The sequence below is a fragment of the Ostrea edulis genome, chromosome 4, assembly GCF_947568905.1.
Source record: "Ostrea edulis chromosome 4, xbOstEdul1.1, whole genome shotgun sequence".
NCBI lineage: Eukaryota > Metazoa > Mollusca > Bivalvia > Ostreida > Ostreidae > Ostrea > Ostrea edulis.
Genome location: NC_079167.1, coordinates 78,299,382 through 78,318,590, shown reverse-complemented (window position 1 = coordinate 78,318,590; position 19,209 = coordinate 78,299,382). Strand labels below are relative to the sequence as shown.

General features: G+C 34.8%; 1 protein-coding gene and 1 pseudogene across 1 annotated transcript; both read left to right on the top strand.

Moving 5' to 3' along the window:
- The window catches only part of LOC125669363 (receptor-type tyrosine-protein phosphatase epsilon-like), a 29,532-nt pseudogene extending 27,959 nt beyond the window's left edge, over positions 1-1,573 (top strand).
- A 10,081-nt stretch (positions 1,574-11,654) lies between these two features.
- Positions 11,655-14,631, top strand: LOC130054342 (multiple epidermal growth factor-like domains protein 10). The gene is made up of 6 exons (XM_056163883.1): positions 11,655-11,740; positions 12,066-12,308; positions 13,619-13,756; positions 13,872-14,012; positions 14,274-14,368; positions 14,506-14,631. Exons 1-5 carry the CDS (start codon positions 11,680-11,682, stop codon positions 14,285-14,287), a joined length of 597 nt encoding a protein of 198 aa, XP_056019858.1. The 5' UTR covers positions 11,655-11,679; the 3' UTR covers positions 14,288-14,368; positions 14,506-14,631.
- The last annotated feature ends 4,578 nt before the right edge of the window (positions 14,632-19,209 follow it).

The window sequence follows — 19,209 nt, the reverse complement described above, 5'->3', positions numbered from 1 at the left end:
CAAATGTACAGAAAACTCCATGTTTTTCTAATTTTAGGAAGAATATCAGTTTTGTTACGAGGCCATTGCTGATCATCTCCAAAATGACACAGTGTATGCGAATTGCTGAGGACCAGTCAAAGAGACTGTGACACCAACCAGCCTTCCTCCTAATAACAATGGAAACACATTGAAGAATTGTTTCATTCACTGGAGACCAGTATTATATATGTACTGGTATTATTGACACACCCACACTTCACTTATTGTATTTGCTTGTTTCTTATTAACTATTCTTCCGCTTTTTGTTCTTCTGTCTTCAAATGTCCGCAGCCGTTGTCCGTAACCAATAGATGAAAGTATTAAAAACTGAAGGATGTGGCAAGGCAGTATATCTAGTTGTGTAGAAATGTTTTTGTTTTCAGATTAAATGGGGTTAAGTTATATGTGGGTCCAACATAGCACTATGTGTGGAAAAGTTAGTTCCAAAATTCAAGAGATATAACTTCTTGTTTTTCAGTTTTAACAACATTTATTCAGGTATATAGTCAGGCTTTTACACAACCCTTACAACCCAACCTGACCAGGAGGTACAGGGTTTTAAGAATTCCAACTATTTCGCTTACACATTCACACGGACAGACATGCATACTAAACGATGGCTAGAAGTAAAGAAGTAGAAAAAATGACAATGTACTCTGGCTGAGTTCATAAATATCATACTATAATAATTAACAATCAGATATATGATGCAATACCAAGGTTGTTATTTAATAAAATACTACTTTAAACACACTATTGTTTGAATATACATTCACCTCATCTCTTACGAAGAAAAAGAAAACATATAACAAATGTATATAATACTAAAAAAAAGCATGTTAGGATATTTTTGTTTTAATATAGTTTACGTTATACTTGAGCTAATATTTCCATTTCTTTTCAAACTGATCTGTACAATTATATTTACTTGCAATTTGTTTTTCCACTCTGTATACATTAGTCCAAGTGGCTTTAAATTTACCCAATGACAAACAATCTCCTGTACATTTGGTTAAGTATATATAATGTTTCAAATGGTAATTTACAAAGTTTACCATTTTAATCTTCGAACATCCAAGAATAAAAGTTTTCTTATCAGTTATAATATTGAATGAAAATGTTTCAGTAAACCAACATTGCACATTTCTTTAGAAAATAATACTGACTTTTCCACAATCATACATAATGTGTTCCAATGATTCTCTCTCCTCTAAACAAAAAAGTACATAAATCGTTGTCTGATTTCCCAATCATTTTCAAAAAAGTGTTTGTAGTTAAAATTATATTATTTACTCGATATTGTAGCCATTATAATTTACTATCTTCTGTGTTCATAAAAACATCCTTATGAATTTCTCTTCATTTTTCACTAGATATTTCAAATTGTTTATCCCATTTTCTTTGTCCAGTTGGATTTTCTTTGCTGGAATTCAATATTTTGTAAATTTTTCTATTGTTGTTTTTATCATCTAGTAAAGGTAAAATGTGTGAGGGAATAGTTGGTTCTTGTTCTTTAATCAGATGATCAATATTAAAAATTTTCATCGTTTTCTTTACTGCTTGTGTTACTCCAAAAAATTAGTTTTAACATCAAATATTGTTTTGAATTGAGGATAAGTCATTATATTCCCTTTCTCATCCAGTAACAAATTTCTTAAGTAAATATTGTTTTTACTTCATTCCTTCAAAGACATTACTTTTTTATCTACTTTAAGTTTTTCATTGTACCAGAGAACAGTTTTACCCATTTTTTCTGGTGTCAATTCATTTTCAATACAATGCTCCAGTTTTTTGGAAGAATTATAAACATCTTGCCAAATTTTATTTTTTGATTTTGACAATATTCTTTAATGCATATGTTGTGACATATTCAATGACCTGACTAATATTGATATCTTCGCCTATGACAAACTGCCATTTTGCTGAACTCTCCAGCAATTTTTTAACCCAAGATATGTTCATACTTGCAATAAAATTTTCTATATTTATCATGTTTAAACCACCCTTTTCATATTGCTGGGTAACTATAGAGATTTTTACTTTATGAACAGGACTTTTCCATAGCAATTCAAAAAATAGACAGTTTAACTGGTCAATAGTATCTTTTCATGGATTTGGTAAGGAAATAAACAAATGTACAATTTTTGAGATTGCCAGAGATTTTATAACAGTTATGCGGCCAACTGAAGTCAGATTTCTTCTTTTCCATTGTTTTAATAAATTCTTAATAGAAGAAGAGATATAACTTGAAAACTATGATAGCGTCCTGGGGTCTTCGGAAATGAGAAGAATATGCCAAGGCATAGAAACTAGTATCAAAGTCAAAGGACTCCAGTGACCTTGACCTCTGAACATGAATATCAACACTGGTATAACTTTGAAACAGATATTGATAGAGACATGGGAATTTCTCAGATATGATAAGACTAATAAGCAACAAACTAGCATCAAGGTCAAACTACTCCTATGACCTTCACCTTGTTCATAAAACGCATTGTATTATGAGACCAAGGAAGATATGGAATCGATAAAGATTTGATACTGAAATGGAGCTGAGTTGAATCACACTGTTCCCATGACACAACCAGTATTCAACGTCTCCTCCAATACAATGCAGCATACATCCAATCACCGCTTGCTCTCTTCCTTTATATCTAATTCAGCTTTTTAAAACCATTGCACCTTTAATTCAGCGTCTAATCCATTTAATTCCGCGCTGTAACTCTACATAACCTGAACGCACTCCGTCAGCCATTTTTTTTTCCATTCTTACTTTCATGTATTCCTACGCGCTATTTCATAAAAGTTAATTAAAGCTTGTTGATGAGAGAAACTCCTTGTTTTACTATTTAAAAAACACATATTTAAATGATAAGAAAATGAAATTTATAGCGCATTGATGAACAAGTTGTCCGTCCAATTTTTCCTTTGATACCTGCATCAAGAAAAGAATTATAAGTTTCATTTCTGAAATTGATTATGTTTCATTTCTTAAAGTCAAGGTCTTTTTTGGAAAAATAGTAATACTCGGAGAAAACCCACTTTTAAAAAGCCAATACTTCCTTTGGGATAATTTTTTAACGGCAGGTTATAAAAAACCTATTTTGTCTTGTCTTGATCTTAAAGTACATTGTTGCAACCCTTAGTACTGTTTACATTTGGTCTTGTTTAGTTCCAAGTGTGCATGTGCGTGCAAGAGAGAGAGAGAGAGAGAGAGAGAGAGAGAGAGAGAGAGAGAGAGAGAGAGAGAGACGATCAATCAGGGTAATGAGTGATATCTAAGCTGCTGTTTGTTACACCTCTTGGTTCCTTGCATACGGAGTCATCCGTAGTCAAAATCAGTGTGCCAAGATAGGCCTAACAATCAGTATGATACGCAAGAGCTTGTTCTGCGTATGGTCAGTTTTTAGATATAGGCAATCTACTGACGACAAGTTGATGGTGTAGGGGTTTCAACAACCTCGTTTAAAGTCAGTATTTTGCTAATTCTATGGTCGTTATAACGATCTAGTTTACCAATGCAACCTATCATTGGATCAAATGCTGTCTGCCGTGTTTCATACCGATTGTTAGGCCGTTCTTGGCACACTGATTTTGACTACGGATACCTCGGTTTACCTGATCAAGATATAGGGCCACCGGTGGTTGTGACTGGTCGGCAGGGGATGCTTACTCCTCCTAGGCACCTAATCCCACCTCTGGTGTGTCCAGGGGTCTGTGTTTGCCCAACTCACTATTTTGTATTGCTTGTCGGATTTATGAGATTGATCACTATTATCTTCACCTTTCATGAAACACGTCGTATAGCATTTGACCGAATGATAGGTTGTATTGGTAAATTGGATTGTTATAACGACTATAAAATTTGCGAAATGCCGACTTTAAATGAGACTGTTAAAACCCCTGTACCATCAACTTGTTTGTCAGTCGTTTGTCTCGATTTTAAAACTGATCATACGCAGGACAATCTCTTGTCTATCGGATCAGTTGAGATATATACACACACCATATGTAGGTGATAATGGAATATTGCTACATAAATGTGGGAAGTTGACGATGGAGAAGTTGAAATCATCCCGTTTGTCATAAAGTTGAGTTGTTATTTTGCCGTCGTTCTCTATTTTCAATAAAAAAAGCCAAGTTGCGCATATGAAGTCGAATGAGGATAGCTTGTTTGTAGAGTGAAACAAATATATGTTAAAAAGTGTGCAATGCACCCTGAGTTTGAGATCAAATGTACATATACATTGATATGTGGTGAAGTATGAAACGCTTAATGAAGACTTTCGTACCAATGGTATTTGAGTATTGAGACGCCTTAATTAAGGAGACCCGATATTATCACCGAATGTTCGGCAGTAAACTAATGTCTGGTAAATGTACATTCACTGTGTGTTTTCTCCTTAATTTCTATTGATGTCCATCGCATTTTACAACGATGAAGACACAGTTGTTTCAATTCAGTTAGATCCAGCTTTTCATTGATGTATGTCCGCGTATGAATACATGTATATTCATTCAACGAGCTAATTTTTCAACTACTGAAAAATAAACCAAGGTGGTAAGGCGGTGTGCATTGATATGTAGATCAACTTGCAAATCAATAAAGAAAAATAGATAACATACTTGTTATGGACTAGTTTTATTTGTCATCGCTTGAATGTGGATATCATTACCAAATATGGAAACAAGTCAAAGTCAGGTGATTTAACCGTTGCTTTTAAATAACTTACAGGTCAATAATATTTATACTTTACTAACTTGAAAGTATATCTATATTTCAAAAAAAAGATGCAGAAATGTGTTTGGTTTGTTAAAAGGGAGACGGAGATCCCAAACATTATAGAGATAATTTGCATAACCCATTAACAAATCACAGAAATAGCATTCAAATGTTGCTCAAGTATATATGATAATAAAATGAAACACCAAACTAAAGAGAGGATACACTGTATCTATGTTGGTTTTCGAGAGACACAAAACCTGTAGAATTTAGATTTTGCAGAGTAGAAGATAAAAGAAATGTAAAAGTCTTCGGTATATTTCGAACCTTCTTAAACAAGAGTCTCTGTCATTATGAAATTCTGGTTGGTAACACCTCTTGACTACCAATGCGTAAACCGATTTGAAAAGAAACGTGAATCAGGCTGAGATCACTCAAAATGCTAAACAGTCGTCTGGATTTCCAGTTAACAGTGTATCATGTCACCTTCAGGATTTTGATGTGAAGATTTGTCCCAGGTCCACGCTCTAACTTCTAAACAAACAAAAAATCGAATGTACACCATAGGATAATGCTTGTAGATTATTTTTAAAAAAAACATGCAAAGAATTGTTCTTGGAAAGCGTTATCACTACATGTGTCATCCTTAAAATGTTGAACCCGGATATGACACATCCTGCCCAAGATGGTATGGATTGAATATATATAATACTACAGACCAAAGGGATGGGGAAATATGCTTTGAACACAACTGAACCTGCACTACATGGGCAATCTTGGATATTAATTTTACAAAGTGCTATAATGGCATTGAGACAGGAATTTTTCAAAATCCACTACATGTTACACAGCCGTTGATAATTCTGTACTCTACTGAAAACCCACAACTTGTGCCTAGATTACTACAATGGTACTAGTTCATCACTTTATAAAGATACAAATGGTGTCTCCTTACTTTTAATAACAGCACTTATAACAGTATATGGGCTCTAAATTGTTCCCCTAAGAAATACATTCCCTATTCGTGTTTGAGGTAAATTCAAACATTCCGTCCGCCTACAGACGTACAAGTGACTGACTGAGTTGGTTTATTGAGCTGAAATTTTTTTGTTAAATTAATTCTAGTTTAACAACAGGTCTAAAATTCTAAACTTACTAGGGAAGAAAACCATTAACAAACAGGTTTCAAAAAAGCATTTATGAATTAAGATTCATCTACACGTATTTTCAGAAATCTAAAACAAAGCATACATATCATTAAGTTTTAGACCTTTAGATCATTCAAAACAAAACTGGTCTGTTTCAACAGATCAATTCAAGTTCTAGTCAATGACTGTATAAATAGCTCAAATTTTGTTGCTAAAGTAAAAACTTAATTGTAACTGATAATCTATTTAAGAATTTTTTTTACGATTGACAAACTGGGATTGTACGTGAACCTACACAGACGTGTAACGTTAATCTTCACCTTACGTTAAACGCATAATTAATTCAGGAAAACCCTATTTTACACTAAAAATCTAAGCTACATATTTTAGAAATGGCTATTACTATATTTAAGAGTTTATGATTATTCCCAGCATAATGCTTCTGCCAAAAGAGTTTAGGCAATAATAAACCAAAACCGATTTTTATTAAACCACATTAATCTATACCAGTCACATTCCTTATGATTTCCTTTAGATGGCAGTTAGGATGATGTTTCTTTGTTGCATTTTACTCGATATTTTTCATGTAACGTTTTCAAGTCCAAGAAATGCTTCATTGTCAGATTTCAGCATTTCACAAATTTTATGGTCATTATAACGATTTAGTTTGCCAATACAACCTGTCAAATGCTTCTGACTTCTTACCCAACTTTCTATTTTGTGTTGCTTACAGGAGGTATGAGATTGATCACTGTTCGTTATCTTCAGGTGTCAAGTTTCATATCAATGGTTAGGCCATTTTTTGTACTCTGATTTTGATTACGGATTATTGTGTTTACCTGATCAAGATATAGGGCTCAGAGTGGGTGACCGGTCGATAGGGATCCTTATTCCTCCCAGATCGTTGATCCCACCTCTGGTATATCCAAGGGTCTGCGTTTTCCCAACTCTTTATTTTTTTTTATTCCTAATACGAGTTACTGTTCGTTATCTTCCCATTTTTATGTCACGTTGGACATTGACACTGTTTTCTGTATTTTAGACACTTCGAGATACCTAGATTGTGATTTTCCTGGTTGTATAGGTATTGGGTAAATGAGCAAAGAGTTTTCGAAAGAATTACCTCGTTCATTTAGTATTACCAGTGCTAATATTTCATCTTTTTTATTCAACACATTGATTCAATTCCTTTAGTCAGAATTTTTACAAGTGCCCCTACATTCCAACCTAAGTAGCGGGTATGGGAACTCATTGCTATTTACACAACCACTCACTTTCACACTTATGATAAACTTTTATAAAGAAGATAACGAGAGAGAGAGAGAGAGAGAGAGAGAGAGAGAGAGAGAGATAGAGAGAGAGAGAGAGAGAGAGAGAGAGAGAGAGAGAGAGAAATTATTCTAACTGATAAACAAAAACATAAAGATTAGGGGGAAATGCCAACATAGGCTACGTTGTTTTGTTCACTCTGTGCACAATCTAAAAGTCTTAAGATTTTGGTCACAAAATCAGTACAAATATGTATTCATGTAAAATTACATTGGTATTGTAGCATGAAAGGTGAACATAACGAACAGTGATCAATCTCATAACTCCCACAAGCAATACAAAATAGATAGTTGGGCAAACACAGACCCCTGGACACACCAGAGGTAGGATCAGTTGCCTAGGAGGAGTAATCATCCCCTGACGACCGGTCACACCCGCCATGAGCCCTATATCCTGATCAGGTAAACGGAGTTATCCGTAGTTCAAATCAGTGTGCCAAGAACGGCCTAACAATCAGTATGAAACACGTCAGACAGCATTTGACCCAATGATAGGTTTTATTGACGAATTGATTCGTTATAACGACCATAGAATTTGCGAAATGCTGATTTCAATCGAGACTGTTGAAACCCCTGTACCATCAACTTGTTTGGCAGTAGCTTGTCTCGATTTAAAAACTGAATATACGCAGAACGTGCTCATGTGTATCAAATCAGTTGAGATATAAAAATACCATATGCAGGTTATAATGGAATATTGCTACATGAATATAGGAAGTTGACGATGGAGAAGCTGAAATCATCCCGTTTGTCATACAGTTGAGTTGTCAATTTGCCGTTAATGTCTACTTTCAATAACATATCTAAGTATGAAGCAGAAGTGGACGACTCTGTGGTGTCCTTTATTTCGAGCTCACAGGGATATATCAAATCGACATATGTATCCCTATAATCTTCTTATACATTAATGAAAGGCGAAGATAACGAACAATGATCAATCTCAACTCCTATACGCAATACAAAAAAGAGCTGGAAAAACACGAACCCCTGGATATACTAGAAGAGGGATCAGGTACCTAGGAATTAGCATCCCTGTTGACGGGTCACACCCGCCCTGAGACCTATATCTTGATCAGGTAAACCAAGTTATCCTTAGTCAAAACCAGTGTGCCAAGAACGGTCTAACATATCAATATGAAACACGTCAGACAGCAGACAATGTGATATAAAATGATGCATTCAGATTTTGTAATCAATGTCCTCAACTTCCTCTTTGCAGTTATTTCTAAAAGCTTTGCAAGGTGAAGATAACGAACAGTTCTCAATCTCAGCACTCCTATAAGCACTACAAAATAGATAGTTTGGCAAACAAGGACCCCTGGGCACACCAGAGGTGGGATCAGGTGCCTAGGATGAGATAGCATCCCCTGTCGACCGGTCAATTCCGCTAAGAGCCCTATATTCTATTCAGGTAAACGGAGTTATTCGTAGCCAAAATCTATGTACCACGAACGACCTAACAATCGGTATGAAACACATGAGACAGCAGTTTACCCACTGATAGGTTGTATTGACGAACTAAATCGTTATAACGACAATAGAATTTGCGAATAGCTGACTTCAATCGAGACTGTAGAAACCCCTGTACCATATGTCTTTTAATGAAAGGTGTAGATAACAAACAGTGATTAATCTCACAACTCATACAAGCAATACAAAATAGATAGTTGGGCGAACACGGACCAATGGACACACAAGAGGTGGGATCAGGTGCCTAGGAGAAGTAACTATCGCCTGTCGACCGGTCACACCCGCCGTGAGCCCTATATCCTGATCAGGTAAACGGAGTTATCCGTAGTCAAAATCAGTGTGCCAGGAACGGCTTAACAATCGGTATGAAACAAGACAGAGAGCATTCGACCCAATGATAGGTTGTATTGACGAACTAGGTCGTTATAACAACCACAGAATTTACGAAATGCTGACTTCAATCGAGACTGTTGAAACCCCTGTAGCATCAACTTGTTTGTCAGTAGCTTGCGCGATATACATTTATTCAGATATTCTTAAATCTTACTAGAAATAGTGGATTTTCTTTACATGGAGAAGAATATATATAATGTTTCAAATAAAAAATTAGGATATTAATCAATTCATTCTCTGAACAACCAAGTAAAAATGCTTTCTTATCTATGACTATTTTACATGTAAAAGATTCATAAAACGATGTACAAGTCATACGTAAAAAATTCTGCACTTTTTCACACTCATATAAAATATGCTCTAGTTTTTCTTTTTCTCTAACACAGAAACTGCACATGTCATGATTGATTATTTTAAGTTTTTTCAAAAACGTATTTGTAGTTAATATTCTTTGGTTCATTCTATATTGTAACCACTGTATTTTTCTATCATTTGTAAATTTAAAAACATTTTCCCCCATTGTGTGTCTGTAATTGAAAATTTTTCGTTCCCTTTCCTTTGATCTGTTCGTGTTTCACCAATATGATTCAGAATATTCTATATTTTCTTATTTCCAGCATTAGTAGCAAAGGAAAGTGGTAAGATATATGATGGCGTGAAAAGCGAAGACAACAAACAGCGATTAATCTCATAACTCCCATAAGCAATAAAAAACAGATAGTTGGGCAAACACGAACCCAATACTAGGTTCATCCATTTTGCTCAAATAATTCAGAGCAACACGTCTAAAAAGTTTGTATGCACCGCAACATAAATATTCGTATATTGATTATCTGATAAAAATTACCCATCCTCATTTATCAGCGAGTTTACCAAAAACTGTCAATTTCGTACCATGCTTTTAAAAAAACCATGTTTATTTTTTACTCGTATATTCATAATATACAATATTACACTTTTACATATTTCTTCATTAGCATTGTTTTGAACAAAACATATGCTGTTTTTACCAGGATTTAAAGACATCCATCAAGAAATGAATGTTGTAGGTTTTCATACTTTTAATGCAAAGCTTGGTCCTATATTAATTATTTTGTAAATATCTATGTTTGCTCCCAATATCTTCTGCCACTTTGGTGCACTTGTAGTTTATAGCAATTTTTTGACCTATATTTCAAACACTTCGACATACATAGATCGTTATTTTCCTGGTTGTTTGGGTATTGAGTGAATGAGCAAAGAATTTTCGAGAGAATTACGTCGTTCAATTAGTATTGTCCCCGAGGATACTTGTCGCTCGATATATGTTCCTTCATGAATATACACAATATTATATGTAGCAATATTCCATTATCACCTGCATATGGTGTTTATATATCTCAACTGATTCGATATGCAAGAGCTTGTTCTGGGTATAGTCAGTTTTTAAATCGAGGTAAGCTACTGACAAACAAGTTGATGGTACAGGGATTTCAACAGTCTCGATTGAAGTCAGCATTTCGCAAATTCTATGGTCGTTATAACGATCTAGTTCGTCAATACAACCTATCATTGGGTCAAATGCTGTCTGACGTGTTTCCTACCGATTGTTAAGCCGTTCTTGGCACACTGATTTTGACTGCGGATAACTCCGTTTACCTGATCAGGATATGGGGCTCACGGCGGGTGTGACCGGTCAACAGGGGATGCTTACTCATCCTAGGCACCTGATCCCACCTCTGGTGTGTCCAGGGGTCTGTGTTTGCCCAACTATCTAATTTGTATTGCTTGTAGGAGTTATGAGATTGATCACTGTTCGTTATCTTCACCTTGCAGTAGTAATATCTTTTTTTGATAAACATGTCATCTAATGTGACTTCAGAAAATTGTTTTGTTGTTGACTCAGTTCCTTGATATACTCATATTTCTTGCAAACCGCAGCGGTGGCCTAGAGGTTAGAGAATTTGTCCCGCAAGCGGGGGGTCTGGTGTTTGAATCCCAGCCGTGACAGACCTTAGTCGTTAAAACAGATAGTGGTAGTTCCATGGCAAACGCTCGGCATCAAGTGTGAATGCCACGGGTCCTCGGAGATGTTCTTAAAAAAAGGATGCCCCGTGTTGCAGTAGGTGTGGTATGTTAAAGTATCATCATCCACGAAATCGTGCAAAGCGTCATAGCGTTGTAGGACAATGTACATTACATATCGTACAACCCTCGTATTGAGTGCAAAAGTAATAACACAGAAAGTCATCATAAGTAAATGATGGGAGGCGTTAACTTAATTAAATCCTTTGAAGGCAGAAGGGCAAAGGATTTCATCAAGGAGCGTGTACCATCACACTTCATAGTCAAGCGAAGATTTTAGAATAGTTATGTATTACTTATATAAGCGTTTGAGATGGACCGGTAATTTTTAAATACGACACGAACCACCCGCCGTACGTTGACAAACAACGCGTTGACCCGAAGGAATAACACAAATGTATACATTGACCTGTGACAGTAATGGGTATGCATAGAAGTGAACTGTCAACCATATCATGAAGTCTGTAAAGTTATCTAAATAAACATTTAATATTCAAACTTCCTGGTTGTCGTCTACAACGATAAACACGACATGCATACACTTGTCTTTCTCATACATGTAGCAGTGGGATTGATTTCGTCATCTGGATACCGTGAGTAAACAGTAAATTTTACATTCATTAGTTTCACGACTTGGTATCACTTATTCTAAAGTAATGGAAACATTAAGTTATGTTTATGAACACGTTCGCTTACTAGTAGGTTCAATTCTGTGGAACTTATAACAGATTTGGATAATGTGTAGGATTTAGCTAATATTTGTTCACATTGCTTAACTCGTGAGATATCCATTAAATTAAAATTGTTTCAAATATTGATAAAGAAGGTAAGATTATTCCTTGCATGTATACATTATCAAAGAAGATACAAATTCTCAGCTGTTGATTAGTGAGATCGATAATTCCATTTGCTTTACAGAAATCATATCTCAGAATAAGGAGACCGATCAGGCTAAGGAGGTACCAAAATGCCAAGAAACTGGAACATGTCAGCAGTATCAATCCAGTCGTGCAGTGGATGGATACATTAACAGGTGTACAAGGACAGCACCTATTGGGACACTAGCCCCAGATAAATGGACATGGTGGTATGTTGACCTTGAGAAAGTACTCAGCATCTACAGCATAGAAATACAATTCAAAGGCTATGGAGAACAAAATGGTAATAGTTATCAATAAAAGGATTATGAATTATATGGTTACACAGAGATTTGTCAGTACCTTTTCCGGAGGCCGATATTCAGCCCCATTTCCACTGAAAGAAGGTTAAACTTTTTATAGTGAACGATATTTTCCAATTAAGTGAATTGTACCTTTGTATGGTCTCTCTCCTAAATAATACGAGGAGCATGGTCCTTATGTCCATAAACTCCTTCTACACAAATTATGTGGCAGAACTATATCAAACACTCTCAAACATCGCCAATTTTCCCGTAAATCCGAGTTTCCTCTATTATTGTTTTAAGGTAACATGTGTTATGATAAAGATTCATCCATGATGTTCACTTACTACGACTTCAGAGTTATTATGTAATAATTACACGTTATTTTATAACGACAAAATGAATATATTTTCAATGCATTTTGAGTGGAAATAATTCTTCGAAACTGTTCACTTAATTTGTAGAGTCGAATCACCAGAAATAGGAATGTTTTATACTTCATTATATAATTGAATAGTAAAATACTCTATTCAAATAAAATTTACTTTCCAATTTTCAATAAATTGAATAAATAAACTTGAATTCATTTAACAAAAAAATTCTGATCTTCGAACCTTTATTTTTTTTTTTTTTTTTTTTTAAGATTTTGGTGAAAACAAATCTATTTTTCTTTCTTTTTGATATATTTATCTTTAGTTTCCTTTACCCTATCTAGTTTGATCACATGTATTGATACACTTTGATGTAGATTTGCTGTCTCAATTGCTGTGAAAGTTAGTTTATATTGTCACAGTTGTTCAATCTGATATACATGTATGTCTAAAAGCAACATACATTTCCCCAATTTTCATCAGATTGTATATTAAAAGTTCTAAGGTCCCCAAAGTTTGCGTTTCCAAATATGGGCTGATAAATCCCTGTGGTAATTGAAAACTTTTCCACCCCTCATCCTGCCCATCATCTTCTCATATATTGATGATTTCAGTCATGAGACAAAGAGGGCGTTTTGCTGGTTTTTCGCTCTATGTGTCAAACACAACTATAAAGGAGGATGGGTATCTATGTTACAAGAACCAATCAGAGTTACCGACCTTGGATTTCAGTACAACTTGTGTCAAACATGGACGTTACGTTATATTCTACAATGAAAGACTTGACGGAACGACTTATCCTACCGGATATCAAACAGACAAAGTTTACACTGAATTATGTGAAGTAACTGTAACAGGTAATATCATGCTGCTTCATTATACAGTTTGAAGTCCGTTTGATGTATGATAAATTAGGTGCTCTATTTTTTCATCCTTAGGTTGTAGAGAATCGGGTGTGTATGGGTATAACTGTGATGTACCTTGTCCAAACAACTGTCAGGAATTGAGATGTGACATTGTCAACGGAACGTGTTTGGGTTGTACTGCAGGATGGGTGGGAGAATTTTGTAATGAATGTAAGATTACGTTTGTTATATTAATCAACTATTATTGATACTTTAAAGTAGATATATTCCATATGAAACCATATATGAAAATGTACAATTTATCAAAAGAAGAACTATTCCGTAGCATGCCCAGCTGGATATTACGGTCTACGGTGTGGATCAACATGTACTGGACACTGCAGTGACAACCTGTCATGTAATCACATCACTGGACAATGTGACTATGGATGTGGTAATGGATGGACAGGAACACATTGTAACACACGTAAGTCATTTGCCATTATCTTAAAGATTTGTAAAGCAAATAGAATACATCTACAAACTTTAGTGGAATATTTGATAGAGAAAAACGGAATATCAAGACATACATTTAGACTCATGAAAACAGCAACAGATTAGTAAAGTAGCCTCGGGTGTGTAAAGGAAAAGTATATGCTAGTTCAAGATATTAAATATTGAGATAAAATCATGTTTTATCAGAGTGTTCTGCAGAGTCATACGGCCCTGATTGTGTGTATAACTGTAGTGGGCAGTGTCTGAGTTACCGCCCCTGTAACAGAACAACAGGAAGATGTGACGGAGGCTGTAATCCAGGATATACCGGGGAACTCTGTGACAAAGGTGAGATGCATAGATTGTGGTTTTGGAAACATACTTGTACGTTTTGTTCATGCATGTTTATATTGGTGCGTTTTTTCTTTGTCTACTGGGAATCTGAATATTACCAATATTTGGTGATGATATTTTGATTTTCCTAGAGTGTCCTCCAGAAACATATGGGCCAAATTGTCTGTATATCTGTGGTGAACGTTGTCTTAGTGACTTACCTTGTAACAGAACAACGGGGATACGTGACGGTTACTGTAATGCAGGATATACCGGGGAACCCACTGGAAGAGGTGTGTTTATTGCACTAACATTAGTTAGGCAATAATTTGTTAAATATAAGTCCTTATTGATTATTCTATCCACCAATACAGCTCTAGAGGTTTTCGAATGAAATCTAAGCGGAACTAGCTTTACAGCTGCATTACCAACTAATTGTATCTCCTGGCCTCTTATAAAAGCACATTTTCATTATCAGTTGTAAAGTACGGCATAGTACTTCAAAATATAAATCAATATTTACACTAACATCTTCACATTTATTCACATGACCGGAAGTAAGAGCGAAAAGAAGCTGTTGCCCTTTACAAGTGAATGAATGACTTGTCTTCTTAACAGAAACTAGGTATTCTGGATTGAAATGAACATGTGTTTTAAAAACAGATTGTTAATTCTTGAATCATGCAATTGTGTCATTAAAAATCATTGTTAGAGCTGTAATGATATACAATTAATTTGTTTGAATGCTATAGAAATTTAGAAAAAATATTGTCAAAATTTATTTCATAGCAAACCCAAAATGCTTGGTAAATGGGCATTGTATGATGATATAATGGACAAGCAGTTTGTTGAAAATCACAATACAATTATATGAAAAGTAAAATAATTACTGTATATGTGTTTATATGTATGTTTATGTATGTATATATTTTTGTGTGTGTATGTATATATAGTATATATACTGTTACAATTCATTGTTATTGTTGATACAGAATGCACACAGAGTAATTGCAAGTGTGAATGAGCGAATGTATATTACAGTTTGTATGTTTGTATGCACAGTTGAAAATACAAAAATAAAACATTAAAAAGTAATGATATACAATGGATATGAAATATTTCTAGCCTTGATTTTAACATCAGGATTAAGAGTTATCCATGTATTTAGTCTGGACCTTCAGATACACAATCTGGTCAAGATAATAACGTTTGAGTTAATTCAATGATACAGATCTGGCAAATATGCTTTAGTCCAATGATTTATATTTGATAACAAAGTACTGATGCTAACAAACTTGAATTCGTTGTAATGGTTCAGTGGAACTCCACTAAGAATGTTCATTCGAAAGATATGAACAGCGATATATTACCTCTTTGTTTGAGCGTTGTTGAGTCGAAAATGTTATCATGTTTGTATAAATGATGAATTCTACTTCATGTTAATCGTTCTTATTAAGAACACGAAATTTTCTTTGACAAACTATATTCAACAATTAATCATTCTCTTGACAATTGTTTATGAAACACTGCCGATTCTGGGAAGCTGACTATGAGTATGGCCACGTGCTACCCTGTTAACGTTAAGCTATGGATAAAGACCGAGTCATCAACCTAACGTTAATAGCAGATGGTGAATCCCGATTCAGATGAACGGACACTTGCACATGCGGAAGCTCACTTTTCATCACAGCTTCATGTTAAACATAGCTTCTACATTTTATGCGTGGGTTTCAGGGTCGGTGTACACATCAAAAGTTCAATATTTCTTGTATTTCTTTCAGACGCATGTAATACCAGGGATGCCGAGTATAGTACTCCGGATGCATACATCGCAATCTTGTCTATCTCACTGGTCATCAACTTTGTCCTTGTCGTTGTCATTGTTATATTATTGAGGTAAACAAAATTGTTTTAGGGTTATGAATATTCTCCATGAGTCCATATAGTCTTTGTAATTCATATCAATCATACTACATTTTAGGGTAATCTACTACCGAAAACAAGAGAAGCGTTCCTCAGACTATATCGTGAGTGCAGAAAGATCACCGTCATCACAAGTCAGCAATAACGACGTACAACAATATCAGGAACTCAGCATGCCCAATGATAGTTCATATCAGAATCTGGCATTAAGAGATCGTTCGTAAAATGCAATTTTAAACTAAACTGACTCTTACTATATTGCTCATGATTACGTGTTTTCATATATATTGTTTGTAAAGCTTCATATTTTCCATAGATTATTTGCAGGATATCCTCAATATGCTATGCAGACTTACATGTATTAAGACTACTGTCTAGTTTTTACTGAAATATAAATAAAATCCCACAAAGCCAGCTGTTCTTACACCTGTTTTTCACAATATTAGAAGCAATGTTAATTTCTCCGTTCCATTGATCTTCAGTTGGATTGACCCTTTAGTAGGTGTCACAAAACGGTCATATGTCTTTTCTGTTTTATCTTCTAAACGGGTACTTTCAAAACTCTATTCGAATCCATCACCAATTCATCGTCTGCTACATCACTATATCAGTTTAAATTTATAGAGCACGATGTACTTGCTTTCCTCCCACATCCTCACTGAACTTAACTTCTTCAAATTTAGTTTGAGTTAGGAAAATTTCACCGCCTGAATCCATATCCCTTTTTTTCATGAAATAAACTAAGAACATTTTACAGATAATATCAGACCATATCTATCACAATGTGTCCACAGTGCTTTCATGTTTTGATTATATTCTTATATATTGAATAGTTGAATGGTTTTAATGAAAAAGGGATTCAAGTAAAGGAGATAAATAATTCCCTGTGTTGAATGATTTAGAGAATAAATTCCTCCCATTGGGCCAATTGACCCTCGGATGGAATGCTTTCTCTGAACACCATCACATTATTCACCCCTTTCATAACCAACCTTGACGTATTGAAATATAATACTGTAAACGTATTATATTTGGCGTGTACGATATTTGGCGGAAATCGTTTTTTCAACAAGTTGGCGTAGATTTGATTTAGCGCATTCCTGAATTACTTTAACCCTTTCTCTACCGGCACATTTTAGAGGTTTTTAAAGACTAAATGACAATGTTTTTAAATCGAGTTACATCTGCATGTATCACGATTTTAGGTAGGCATGTGATATATAATTTTGTTACGAATTGGACAGGGAAGATTTTTTTCATAAAGTTTGTCATGTTATCCCATGACCCCAAAGAGTTCTACGGGGTCAAAGGTCATTTAAGTGCACAATTTTGCAATCTTTTTTCTCTGGAATATATATATCATGACCCCTCTCACTGGATTCGAGTCAAAAATAGGAAATGCTAAATGTATGAGCTGATATGTCTTTTAAAATACTACAAAAACATCACAATCAAATTAATCAATTTTATTGACAAACAAATATTCTTGGTTGCTAAGTAACAACACTGATGGTGTAATTTTTACCATAATTTGCCTTTATACATCCATTCGACACAATTCAAACATAATTACATTGCATGATGATTAGTAAATGTCACATTATTTTAAAAATATAATCTTTGACTAGATCTTAATCATTTTAAAAGGTTTTTAACAAAAGATATAATGAAGAGAATTAAGGTCAAAGGTCATAAAATGAAAATTTCGTATTTCTTAAAATTTGCTTTAAATAGCAGATAGGATGATGTTTCTTTGTTGCATTTATACTCAATATTTTTCATGTAACCTTTTTTAGACCCCAAAAATGCTTCATTATCAGATTTCAGCAATTCGCTCATTCTGTGGTCATTACAACGATTTAGTTTGCCGATACAACCTGTCATTGGGTCAAATGCTGTCTGACTTCTTACCCAAATCTCTATTTTGTATTGCTTGCAGGAGTTATGAGATTGATCACTGTTCGTTATCTTCATCTTTTATCTTTGATATCAATGGCTAGGCCATTCTTTTTAATCTGATTTCTATTACGGATTACTGTGTCTACCTTATAAAGATATAGGGCTCACAGCGGGTGTGACCGGTCGATAGGGGATGCTTACCCCTCCTAGACCGTTGATCCCACCTCTGGTATATCCAAGGGTCTGCATTTACCCAGTTCTTTATTTTTCTTCCTTATAGGAATTATGAGATTCATTGCTGTTCGTTATCTTCCCCTTTTATTGTCACGTTGGACATTACCACTGTTTTCTGTATTTTAGATACTTCGGGATACATAGATTGTTATCTTCCTGGTTGTTTGCTTATTGAGTTTTCGAAAGAATTACCTCGTTCAGTTAGTATCACCAGCAGTAATATCTTAATAAACAATTCATACGTTATTTCAGAAAGTTGTTTTGTTGTTGAATCAGTGCCTTGATGTATTTAGTGCAAAAAGAATAACTTCATGATGCCATCATAAATAAATGCAGTGGGGTGTTGATTTCATTGAATCCTTTGAAGGCAGAAGGGTAAAGGATTTGATCAAGGAGCGTTTACCGTCACATTCCATAGTCAAGCGAAGTTTTACAATGGTTATAAAGTACTTATATAAGCGTTTGAGACGGACTGGTAATTTTTAAAGACGACACGAACCACCCGTCGTACGTTGACAAACAACGCGTTGACCCGAAGGAATAACACAAATGCATAAATTCATCTTTGGCTCCCTACAGAATACCACAAACCTTACATTGATATTTGGCACCCTACAAACTATTACAAATGCATATATTAATCTTTGACACCCTACATATTTCCACAAATGCATACATTGAACTTTGACAGTAATAGATATGCATAGAAGTGAGCTATCAACCATATCATGAAGTCTGTAAAGTTATCTAAATAAACATTTGATATTCAAACTTCCTGGTTGTCGTCTACAACGATAAAC